General features: G+C 35.4%; 2 protein-coding genes across 2 annotated transcripts in view; both read right to left on the bottom strand.

Moving 5' to 3' along the window:
- LOC128602499 (microfibril-associated glycoprotein 4) overlaps positions 1-13363 on the bottom strand; it is a 38571-nt gene that overhangs the window by 2871 nt on the left and 22337 nt on the right. Inside the window, exons 3-4 of the mRNA XM_053616355.1 lie at positions 550-795; positions 293-389 (exon numbers count right to left, since the gene is read on the bottom strand). Coding sequence (XP_053472330.1) covers positions 293-389; positions 550-795 — 343 coding nt within the window. The remainder of the gene's footprint in view (positions 1-292; positions 390-549; positions 796-13363) is intronic.
- On the bottom strand, positions 4094-8613 carry LOC128602504 (microfibril-associated glycoprotein 4-like). The gene is made up of 6 exons (XM_053616364.1): positions 8539-8613; positions 8005-8027; positions 7695-7910; positions 7425-7521; positions 6228-6395; positions 4094-4943 (listed from the first exon to the last, which is right to left on the bottom strand). The coding sequence occupies exons 2-6, from the start codon at positions 8005-8007 to the stop codon at positions 4675-4677; spliced, it is 753 nt and encodes a 250-aa protein (XP_053472339.1). The 5' UTR covers positions 8008-8027; positions 8539-8613; the 3' UTR covers positions 4094-4674.

The raw sequence follows: 13363 nt of genomic DNA, 5'->3' as shown, positions 1-13363 counted from the left end.
AAACTCCATCTCTGATGCTTCTACTCAAATAAAACCTGGAAACTCGGAGGTGTGAAGTACATACAGGTAATTTTAATAGTCTCATGTGGAGCACAGAAAACCCACTTAAGCAGTTGCGTAACCCAACTCTAATATTTATTATTTTTTAAAATTGTTATAACCCTACTTTAGCTTTAGATTTATCTTATTAAGTTATTATTCTATATAATTTAGTTTGGTATGTAGCAATAATAGTGATTCAACTCGAAGTATATATTTTGGTATTCTTGACATTCGTTTGATATTCTCTCACCTAGCCAGTATTCACCATTGGCATTACCAAATCCATTCTTATAGTGCTCCCATGGCCGGTAGAAACTCAGATTGCCGTCGATTCTCCTCTGAATCACCTGGTCGGTGGATTATTCAGCATGGTGTACAGGTGGAAACAAAACATTGAGAAAAATGACTACATTTCAGAAAACCTGAAGCAGACAAGCTGTTTCCTCACATTTATTTACCATTACAGTGTTCTCAAACAGCTTTAAACAGATTCATGTTCTCACTCACAGTCCACTTCCCATCATCATGGCCTCCGGTTTCCAGGCAGCCCATGTCACAGTACACCTTCACGGGTTTATTAGGACCTGCTGGATAAATGGTATACACTCCACTGGGAACAGTGGCGTTCTTTACTGAGCTTTTCTTCAGGTTGTAAACATCCTCACAGTCCATCGGCAGGGACGTGTTAACGAGAACAGCCGAGTGGACCAGCGAGGACAACGCTACCACCAGCAGCAGCAGCATGGCGTGATTCTGTAATAATAATAATAATAATAATAATAATAATAATAATACCTATTATTTAAATTATTCTAGCACTTTTCATTTTGACAGTTTTACATAAAATATTACAAAGTATATTAACGATAAGTAAATCCACAATCCTAAACGAATATAAAATATTAGAAAACAACTGCAAGTAATATAAAGAGCTTACGATAATCAAAGAACCTGAAAATAAGAAAACAAAAGTAATAAATAAATAAACAACAGCATTCTGGACAATTTTTTAAATACATACAATCAGGTTATAACCTTATGACTGAATACGGATCACATTTGAACATTATTTCTTCAATTCCATTCAGAGTTGTACACAATTCAACAGGTAATAACTTTAACATTAATAACTTGCCTTGTTAAGACACTCACCTGTGATAATTCTGGTGAACAGAAGTCGCGTTAGTCGACTTTTGCGTTTCTTTTATAGCATTAGCACAATAGCACAGCTGCACCTTAGTTGGGATTCTGGTTCTTCTGCATCAGTGTCTTACCCTGCATAGTGCATTGTTCTTTTTAAACCAAACAGTTCATAAGTTCTTAACATAATCACTGTAGTCATGATGACGTCCTTAAATCAAATGCACAGCTTTTGTGTGTGAAAAGGATCAAAGATGAGGGTGGACTTTAAAAAAGAACAAAACTCATGATCTAAACATACATAGACAAAACTGGTTTTTAGACAGATGCTGTATTTAAATGTATAATGTGGTTTTATAAAGTTCATAAAATAAATTAATGTTTATATCATAATACACACACACACACACACACACACACACACACACACACACACACATATATATATATATATATATATATATATATATATATAATGATATAAACATAAATTTATCAGGAAACAAGAATTCTGCGGATATATGACATGAAGTGTCAGACAATGCTGTGACCACAAATGGACAAATACAAAAACTGTAAAAGAAATATTTTTTCTTCAGTTTGTTTTTGATATTTTTATTGCTAAAGTTCAAGAGAATAGTTATAAACCAGAGGTCAGGAACTTTTTCAGCTGGAAGAAAGCCATAAAAGCAAAAAAAAAAAATGTTTGTATGTATGTCTTTTTATTATTATAGTTATCTTTACTATTAATCCATAATTATCAAAGTGGTAATGTAATAAAGGCCATTTGGCACTCCATTTAGAAAGTACCACTCTGCTCCACGTTGTCCAGTGAAATCTGAGCTTGTTGTTCCACAGTCACATGAAACCTACATGCCGTTGTGCCATAGCCAATCACTGAAAGAGCCATAGGATCCCCATTATATTTACATGTACATTTATGGCATTTTTGGCAGACGCCCTTATCCAGAGCGACTTACATTTATCTAATTTTTTATACAACTGAGCAGTTGAGGGTTAAGGGCCTTGCTCAAGGGCCCAACAGTGACAGCTCAGCAGTCCTGGGATTTGATCTCACAACCTTCCGATCAGTAATCCAACGTCGTAAACACTGTGTGTCATATGTGTGTCATATTTGTGTGTATTCAGAACCTATTTCTGCCATGCAAGAGTCAAAAAATCTGTATTCACATTCACATTCCCTCCTGTGTCATTCACCACGTCTGTGTTTGGTCAGTATTTCCATTTGTTCAGGAACGAGAGTCTGTTTTGGGGAAATCTGGAGTCAATAACACGGTTGAGGAAAGAGAACAGTCACATAAAATAAACACACCAGTATATATTGTGATCTGGTGCTCATTGTTTGGGCAAGGTACAGGGGAAAAACAGCCAACATTTATTACATGTAATATCCACAGTATTAAGCAAATCAGTTTTCTTTAGCAAATGAAGGCAGAGAGGCCTAAAAGAAAGATATGAAACGTGGACATATAGTACCTTGTGCTAAAATGAAAATAAAAGCAAAGATGTCAGCTACATTATTATTCTTTTTCCAAACCTGCAAACACGTGACCTGATGCCTGTGCCTTACAGTAAACACAGCTGTACCTTTGTGGTACAGTATAATGGGCATGTCCCCGCTTTCCTGTCGAGAAACTGGTACACTATTGTAAAGAAATGAAAGTTAAATACTTCTATATTTATGCATGTAGCACTAGATAAGCAATAACATTTCTAATGTTCAGCATATGAGGCTCACAGCATTAAAGACACATACTTTAGTGATGATATATATATATATATATATATATATATATATATATATATATATATATATATATATATATATTTGTCTGTCCATAACACTTTTTTCCCTCAATCATTGTCTGTCCAGTGTTTGTTCTCTTTTACCCATTTTAACCTTTTATATTTATCGACCCGTCGTGGATATGAATTGTTCTTTGAACGCTGCCGAGAAGGCCAGGAGTCGCTTCTACACTGTTGAAAATGACGCTGGTATTTTGTGGATAATATATAATAAAGCTGCTAACTGAGGACCTGCGAGGCGTCAGTTTCTCAAACTAGACTCGCTGATGTATTTATCCTGATGCACAGTTGTGCACCATGACCTCACACTTCTATTCTGGTTAGAAGCAGCTTGCCCTGTACTGTGAAGGGAGGACTACACACTTTTAAAAATATATTTAATGTCTTGCATGGAATAGCCTTCAAATTTCTAAAGGATTATTATATATAAAATAAAATTGATATGGAGGATAAAGATCATGGCGGAGAAGGAGTGATCAGTATCACAATCTGATAACACCACATTAAGACAAAACACAAACACACAGAAAGCATATGTGTGTGTGTGTGTGTGTGTGTGTGTGTGTTTGCATATATGAGTTATACGGAACATACTCCATTAAAGCATAAAGTAGACTGGATTTTAAAAAACGTCACCTAACATTAAAACTATCAAAACTTCTGCTACACTGTAAAACCGGATAAGTTCATTTAACTCAAAAAAATTGAGGAAACTAATTTCCTCAAAATTTTTAATTTGATAAATCAATTTCTTTAAGCTAAATACACTTAAATATAACAAAAAAATAACTAAAACTTGTTATATTTAAGTGTATTTGGCTTAAAGAAATTGATTTATCAACTTCAAAATTTTGAGGAAATTAGTTTCCTCCAATTTTTTGAGTAAAGTGAACTATCCGGTTTTACTGTGTATCGTAATTACAGCTATGTGAATATTAGCATCTGAAAATGACACTCATTGTAGGACTGTTGGTTTATTTTTGGCTGCAGCATTGTCTTTTAGTGAAAGGGGTGTGTGAGTGAAAGCAAACATACAATACAAAATACAAAACTATATCAACATAGAGACAAGAAAGGAGCTCGCTGAACTTTATGAAGTTTTATCTTCCGTTCTAAATTATCATGATCCCACATTGCTATAATTTATAAAACATTTCTCATATGTATAACATGTACAAATTCACTTGTTTAGAACAAATTCATTTCTATAAACGTCTGCTGTGGCCACCGTTTTCTGATACCGTGAGAGTAGATCATTTGCCAGTGAACAATTTGGTAACAAACACAAAAGTCATTTACTACTCCATACAATCACGTCAGAATCGTACAAATCTCTTGCTCAATAACTTTGATTAATGTTAAAATAAAGTGGAAAGACATGACCTGCGTATCAATGAAGAAACAAGAATTTCTGTAAAATCTGTGTAAAATCTGTAATTTCATAATTCATGATTTTCACTGGACTTTGATGTCCTTCATGAATGGAGAGAGGGAGAGAGAGGGAGAGAGAGAGAGAGAGAGAGAGAGAGAGAGAGAGAGGGAGAGAGAGCGCAGCTGAAACAATAATAATAATGCTTTGTGGTTATACAGAGTAATATGTCACAGAAATATGCAGAACAATATGATTTGCACTTTGTTTAGTTTGTAATCAATGACATGCTACATTTATATAATGTCGTCTATAGTGACCTGTCTGATCTTCATCACTACAGTCTTCATAGAGTAGTAATGTCTCCAGCTGTTCCACAGGATCCCGTTGTCTAAGTATGATGTGGCCACGTTCTCCCATTTGTACACACCATTGGGGTTGGCTACGCCATTACTCCACCAGCAGCTGTACCAAAACCCTCCCATGAAACTGTCTGCACAGCTGCCGTATGGATTTTGGTCAGGAGTCGAAAAGATTTTGCCATTAACGCTGCTCAGAGTGTCCCCTGTAATCACACAGCACACACTCCTGTCATTTTAAAATGAATATTTTACAGATCATACACTTTCACACTTTCAAAAATAAGCATTTGAAGGATGCTGACAGATTCCTGTGGTCTTTAACCCTGCACAGAACAGGAAGAACCTAATATTCCAAGGAAGTTATATATATATAACGCATTCTTCCTAATTCTATCTCCTAAACACCCACTCAGGCGTGAAGCGATCGTCTGACAGACAGTAAAATGACCAGTCACTGCTTGCTTTTTAACACGACGTTACGTTCTGTTACACACAACAACACTCCGGCGTGCAACAAAGTCTTATTCAAACAGTAGTGTGAGACGTCAGATCCGCAGCCCAGCGGTACCGAACAACAACGTCCACGGGGACACAGACATGCAATACACGAATTCAAACAAAACTGAAAACGTTTTGCCTCACAAACAATCACAAATCCCACGACTGGCTCTTCCTCAAACTCGTGCGTCGTCTTCTGTAACTTTCAAACAAGACGCAGGACTCAAAAGCCTGGCTATAATACAAGATGGCAAGTTTGAATTCCTGGATTTTAAATCCATGTGTGCTGTATTTAATTGTCCACAATTCATGTAATATCATGTGTAGTGTACCTTTTCATGTGTTTCGGTATTTTTTCTTGCTAAGCTACATGCCGCTAACTAAGCATGTACTGTAATGGTAAAAAATATACGCCTATTGTAATATCCTATACTTTGACTTAAAATAAAACAACCTGCTCCTGGCTAAAGTAACTATATGAGATTTATGAATAAATACGTATTGAAGATAAAATACATGGAGTTAAATGTATTTTAACTCCTTGTAGTCAGATTTGTTCATTAAATTAATTATAATGTTTATCTAAAACCTGCTACTGGATTAAAGGAGCACTGATGGTTTATGTGATTCGAAAATCAAATTATACATAAATTTTTAACTAAAATGTATTTATTCTGCTAGACGGCTGGCACAGACAGCAAGACACAAGGAGAAGATTCACTAAAACTGTACAAATTTCTTAAGTGAGTTTATGTGAAGTTCTTCAGAGAATATTTCATAAATATTATGCACAATAAATGTTCATATAGTTTCACCATTTTTCTGTATGTATAACTAAATTTGTGTTAAATCAGCCACACTGCTTCCTTGATACCGGCTTCAGTCATTAAAAACCCATCTCGGTCCACCACCTAACTGAAATCATGTTTTAAAATATTACATAAAATAAATATCTGCTGGTAAATCATAACCAGTAGTGTTCTGCTCACCTGCTCCTCCGTTGATAAAGTTGCCGATGTGCAATGCATAAGTGCTGCGCTCTGAGTCGATGTAGAAAGAGTTGTACTGGGCGTAGGCGCTGCCTTTGTCAAAGTCCTCGAGGTCCACTCTCAGTTGATACCTCTCCCTGAAGGTCATTAGAAAGATGTTCTCCAGACCTGTATAAAAAATAAAATAAAAAACTTTATAAAATGACTGACTCCTATATCTTCATCAGTCTCAGTAGTACTCAATACTAATCATCTGTGTATATCAGGTGCGTTCAAGCTTATCCGCAGATGGTCAGTGTGGCTGCTGCAGGTTTTCATTCTAATCAGGACATATGGTACACCTGATCAACCAATATCAACCGATTAAGCAGCTGGAATCAGGTGTGGCTTCTGATTGGCTGGAATGAAAATCTGAAGCCACATCAGCCCTTTGCAGATAAGACTGGACACCCCTATGTTCTGTGCATCTGTTAAGAACCACAAAGGTCCACTTAATAAAATATGTGATTTATGTTAATATAGCCGAGAACGGCTGAAGAGAAGAGAAGAAGAAGAAGCCAATAGAAACTGTAATTCAGAAACTCTAGACACTGATCAAAGTTCTATTTTGTCTTTAACCCCGTAACACTTTCGGCTGTTTTCACATGGCTTATCTGTTCTCTACGTATAGTACAGTTTAAGGGTGCTTTGACCACCCACTGCTTGCTAAGTCCAAATCAGAGTGAAATTGATTTAGTATATTTGGTGTGGTTTATAGTGCACACGATTAAAAGAACCTTAAAAAAAAAGGAATCTAAACATTACTCAACACTTATGTGGATTTACAGTCAAATCAACACACTAGAGGTTGATTGAATATTGACTGAAAGCACCTCGCTCGCTCGGGGGCTCTCAGACCTGTGATAAAAGCGATGTTAAATGCTCTAAATCACTTTGACAGAGTTAATTGACTAGCGATGATGTCACTCAAGAACTCGCATATATAACAATATAACTTGCCAGTTTACAGGAGAATATAAACATGATCTGTTTGGTAAAAATGTGGGGTGTTTTTGGAATTAACAACCTACAAAAGTAATTAAAACACTTGGAAACTTCATGGGCCTGTCTGAAACGTGGAACGTTTTTTTGTGTGGAAAGTAATGGAGCATTGTGTGTGAGGATAAATCAACATGCTCAGTGATTTTCATTTCTCACCCAGCCAGTATTCTCCGTCTGCATTCCCAAAGCCATTCTTATAATCCACCCATGGCCTGTAGAAATTCACACTGCCGTCAAACCTCCTCTGAATCACCTGGTGTAAATGAACATTTATTTATTTGGCAGTTAGCATTATCCCAGTGCAGGGGTAAAAACACAATATTGACTTTAAGTTATTTATTTTGCCGTGGGGTTTAAATGAAGTATAACAGAAATAAAAATGATCTCATTATTAAATCACAGTTTCAGACAACATGTTTCACTCACAGTCCATCTTTCCTTCCCGTGGCTCCCGTCTTCATCACAGCCCATATCACAGTACACCTGTACAGGTTCACCTGCAGACCCAGCAGGGAAGATGGTGTAAACTCCACTGTGGATGGAGCCGTTATTGTAAATGTCCTCACAGTCCAGTGGCAGGAAGTCTTTAGTGACCTGAGCTGACTGCACCAGCAGGGGCAGCAGCGCTACGAACAGCAGCAGCTAAACCGAGAAAACAACAAAGATGATGACTTCAAGTGTGTTAATATCGACTCACATCACATTAATGGGTCTTTAAAAAGTGGTATAAACTCACCATATCTGTGAGGACTGTTTCGTCTATCAAGGTAAAAAAGAGAAAAGATTATTACAGAAATATCTGAATTATTTTTCATTTGAATATGTACACACCTTTTTTCAACCTATAGGGTCGTATTCAGAGCTGAGTTAATTGCACAGTGAGCATTTAATGTTGAAATTGCGCACACTGGTATTCAGACCTCAGACATAATTACAGACTTAAACACTATTCAGAAGTTATGTGAGAGGTACAAGTGTGCAGGCGGAGTCCACAAAAAGCTGAACTACACACATGGGGTTTTAATAGATCTGAATGGGGAGCACAGAGAATCAACTTAAGCAGCTGCATAACCCGACTCTGAATACGGGAAGCTTTCCCAGAGTAAATATATAACTTAAGTTGCGAATGAAAAGTCCTGAAAATCTTGAAAAAAAAATTCTTATATATATAAATACAGTTCCAATCAAAATTATTTAACCTCCATTGCAAATGTGAAAAATAAGCAATCTTGACATTAGTAATGATACTTTACATTGAATAAACACTCACCTGTATTATCGTCTTACGTGGCTGCAGAGAGATTTATTCTGAGCACCATTCTCTGCTTCACTTTTATACCATCTCTTGTAATTTGGGCAGTGTTCCAGATATTTTAGATGACTAGTCTGTCAGGAGGAACAGAAGAATGCAGAGGCAGGTTTGGCAGCATTTGTTTAGTGAGACATGATTTTACTGTCTTTACTGGTGTGTGCGTGCAAATGTGCAGTTTCTTGATTTATATGGTACACAGTGGTTTATTTTTCCCATCGGGAAGTTCTTTCTTATTAACCCAATACTCGCCCTCATGAAGACTCCGTCTGTCTAAATGTGCACTGAATTCTCTATGGACAAATCATATTTTATTCAATATATTATAATGCAAAGTGCACCATAAATACATTCAGTGCACATACAGTACTGTGCAACAGTCTCAGGCCCCTTACATAACAAAGTACAAACTTTGTTAAAGATTTTTATCTTACCAGCTAATTTCCTTAAACAACTGCACACATTTTTTTAAAGCAAAGGATCAACACGCAAAATGTTGACATTGTTTCATTTATTACTGTTTACTGCTCTTTATAATTTTTTTTTTTAATGTAGAAACTTTTAAATGTGCATGTGCAAAGACTTTTGCACAGTATTGTAAATCCAATGTAGATAAATTCAGTACCAAAATATTTTGAGTTCCTTCACCTGGAATTTTTTATTTTATTTAAAGACACCAGCAGTGCTGTTGGGTTCAAGGTTTTCTGCAAATCAGGCAACTTTAAACTTCTATACGGTTTGTTGTTTTGCATAGATTAGATTATTATAACAAAATAATCTACTGAGGCCCAAATCATAGAAAATGCTGTTTTGTTAAAAGTGCATTCAAGGGTTCTTTTGCAGAGACTCCTAAAGTGATTTTACTTTAAACCCACTCAGGAAAGGAAACCCTGCATGTAAAGGATTTTCACAGAGGGACAAAGTGAAGACATGTTAAGAGTTCTAATGTTTATTTATAATGTGTGATTTATATTCATGCTGTAAGGATAGATAAATGATTCATTGTATTAATATGTTGTGACAAACACAAACCTGCGCAACACATTCATGCCTCTTTTTTTATGGTGCATGACTTCTTTTGTACTTTTTTATTTTTAGATCCTCTCTCAGGTGGATTACCAGAATCATGTGTCAGGGAGTTGGACAGCATTTTTTAAATGTCATCTGTTACTTTTCAGTGTTGTTTGTTGAGGATTGAATGTTGATTAACCTTGTGTGTGTATTTGTTCATCACTGAGAAAGCCTTATCTCAGTTCAATTTAATGTGATTCAATCAATGTAGAAAATTTAACATGATACGCTGATAGTAACGTTTACTCTCGTTGCTGTCCATGGTGCTGTCCCTCATTCTCAATCACATTTAGGCCATTTATTTTATTGTTTCATTATTAAAACAAGCAAGCAGGGAGCAAAGCTTGCAATATAAACTTATATTAATATAAACAATATAATTCTTTATTTTTGATATTGTGTGTATTTTCTGAATTTTTGTTTATAAATTTTTTTTTGCTTTTATTTGTTTTATTCTGTTGGGAAAGTTAAATATCAGAGATATTGTGAGAGAGGGAATTGTGTGCTTATGAGTTTTATAACTGAAAATCTTATAATTAAAAAAAATAATTGGGTATTGTACAAAACAATAAAAAACATAAATCTACAATCACAAACTCCTCAAGCATGAGGAAATGAGTATGTTTTTCCCCATAAACCCACTATCATATCGATCTAAATCTTACAGGACCAGTCCATCTAGCTGCATGTTTGCCCATGTACTGAATAATGTTCATGTTTTCTGCTGAATTATTCTTGTATGATGATTGATGTTATCAAATTGTTCTTTATAAAATATCAGAAATGTAAATATCAATGTATATGCATTTAAAAGCATATATATATATATATATATATATATATATATATATATATATATATATATATATATATATATATATATATATATTTAAAAGTAATAAAAGTAAAAAGTAAAAAAAACTAAAGTAAAGTTCAGTAAACAGTAATAAACAGTAATAAATAAAGCAAAGTCAGTATTTGGTATGACAACTCTTTGCTTTTTTTTTTTTTTAAAAATACATGAATAAATACATTTCCCAATTACCAAAAACTTTTAGAAAAAGTCAAATCAAACCCAGAGGTGGATGTCTGGAGTGACTTTCTTATCGCTAACTTCCTGTAAGGAGGCAAACTGAAAGAGCACACTATTTCAGGACATAGTAACATTTGGTGAATGTTTTTAGCATAAAAAAACATTCACATTTAACTTAACACATTTTTCAATGAGATGTATTGACTCAAAATGTACATATAAATCGTTTTGTGCTGACTCAGTAATGCAGACGTCATAAAATAATAAAAAGGCTTACATACATAAAAATCCTACAGGTATACAGTCCGGTCCATAAATATTTCAACACTGATAAGGTTATTTTAGCCGTCTACATCAGTACACTGGAGTTTAAATTAAATAATGTATGTGAGCTCGAAGTGCAGACTTTCATCCAAATCGGGGGAATTATGTAAGAATTACAGCAATTTTCATATGTGGTCTCCCCACATAAAAGTAATTGGACAATCAACTGCTCAGCTGTTCTATGGCCAGGTGTGTGTTATGGCCTCATTATTTCATATAAAAGGTCTAGAGCTGTAAAAACACATATTTTCTATAAAATACAGAAGAGAGAATGCCATACTGAGTCAAAGGGGTGGGAATGTTACTTAAACCCTAATATGGTGTTTGGGTTCAATATGACCGCCATTTGAACTTCCCTTGGTTAAAGATTTTGAAATGTTTTCTACATTATCTATCTATACAGAGACAAAAAACGGGGCTTGATTCGGTTGTTCTATGTAAATAAATAAATAAATAAATGTCACACTTATGGTGTTCAGGATTAATATTGACCCTACACTGAAAATGAATGGAAAATGTGATAAAATATGAGTTAATTTGTCAAATAAAATCAACAAATCCGGCATAAATCTGAAAATTTATTCTATATTCTGAAATTAATTATTGTCTTTACAATTGGTTCATTAAAAATAAATAATATGCAACTACAATCTGACTCCAAATCTTGTCTGTTAGGTGTGTCTTATGTGGCATTTTTCTGTAAAATATCTGTGGCATTTTCTTCAAAACACATCAAAAACTGCAAAAAATTCTAACATTTGAAAGAATATTTATTTTTAATGTATTTTATAATGTTTATAAATATATAAATTCACAAAATATATCACAAAAGTTGAAAATGAATGGTCTCTATGGCCCTCTGTTGGATATATATGGTAAAAAAAAATTATTTTAATTGCAGTAAAAACTTTTAATTCCTATAGGTTCTGTTCCTTTCACCTAGATCAATATCCTAGAACAAGTTATATTTAATTTAGATCTTTAAAGTGATTTTTTTCATAAAAATTTAATATTTCTTATGCAAGCTAAGACCTTCTATAAATGTGCTAATACTGCATGGTCAAATAGTGCAGTTGTGTAAACAGGAAATTCATTACAGTTTCTACATGAAGTCTGTTGTGTTGAACTTCTCCACTGTTCACTGATGGAGACTTGAGTGCAAAGCTATTTGTGGTAATTGCAGTGCTGAGGCTATAATAGCAATTTGTAGTCCTGGCCATCATAGCATGACTGTTCACCTAAGTTAAGGTCCAAAGCCATCCCCATGGTCTTCAAGTAGCACCATCCTCAGCAATCCCAGTGATCTTTAGTCTGCACCATGTGGGACATACTCAGCAGCAGCATGTGACTTCCAACTGATGAGAACTCCAACCAGAAGTAGGGCATCAGGATGGATCAGGCAGGTCCGGAGAGCAGAAGGGGTCAGGATCACTGGCATCTCAGGAGTATCATGTGTAGCTCGACAGAAAGAGAGAGAGAGAGGGTGAGAGAGTGGTAAAGAGAGGGAGAGATTATTAGGTATGCTTATTATCCTGTAATGGTTAAGGATAATGTACTTTGCATGAATGAAAGCAAGGACTCCTGCGAGAGTAGCTATGATAACTAAAAGGAAGTGCCAGAAGGGAACACAGACATGACGGCTCCCTGGGACATAAGGCGGCGAGCCATTCCACTATCAACATATCTGGGTGAAGGTGTGAAAGTGGGGGGAGACAACATCCAAACATTCCAGTTCACCACAACACTCTAGAGCCTCTAGATCTTCTCCTTTACCTAAGAAAAAACTATTCACAAATGCTTGAGTAAACAAATATTGTTTTGTTTTCAGCCTGGACTTAAACACTGAGACTGTGTCTGAGTCCCGAACACTAATTGGAAGACTGTTCCATAACTGTGGGGCTCTACAAGAGAAAGCTCTTCCCCCTCCTGTATTCTTCACTATTCCAGGTACCAAACAAATAGCCTCACCTTTGGATTGAAGTAGGCGTGGCTGATCATAAAAGACCAAAAGTTTGCTCAGGTACTGTGAGGTGAGACCATTCAGTGCTTTATAGATTTTTTTTATTGGGAGCCAATGCAGTGTGGATAAGATCGGGGTGATGTGGTCGTATCTTCTTGTTCTAGTAAGGACTCTTGCAGCTGCATTCTGGACCAACTGGAGTTTGTTTATGCACCTACCCTATTAAAATGGCAAAAGCTCTGAAAAAAGCATTAGGAGAAATAAACAGTGCAAAAACACAGAGAGATTGATTATCATGCGTAAACACAAAAATCAACAAAAGAAGGCTCTGAGTATAAATTTCTTTCTTGAATACTTAGTAACTTGCACATTTATGAATAGGAAGCCTTGGGTAAGAG

Source organism: Ictalurus furcatus, chromosome 26 (genome assembly GCF_023375685.1).
Source record: "Ictalurus furcatus strain D&B chromosome 26, Billie_1.0, whole genome shotgun sequence".
NCBI lineage: Eukaryota > Metazoa > Chordata > Actinopteri > Siluriformes > Ictaluridae > Ictalurus > Ictalurus furcatus.
This window is presented reverse-complemented; position numbering and strand designations above follow the sequence as displayed.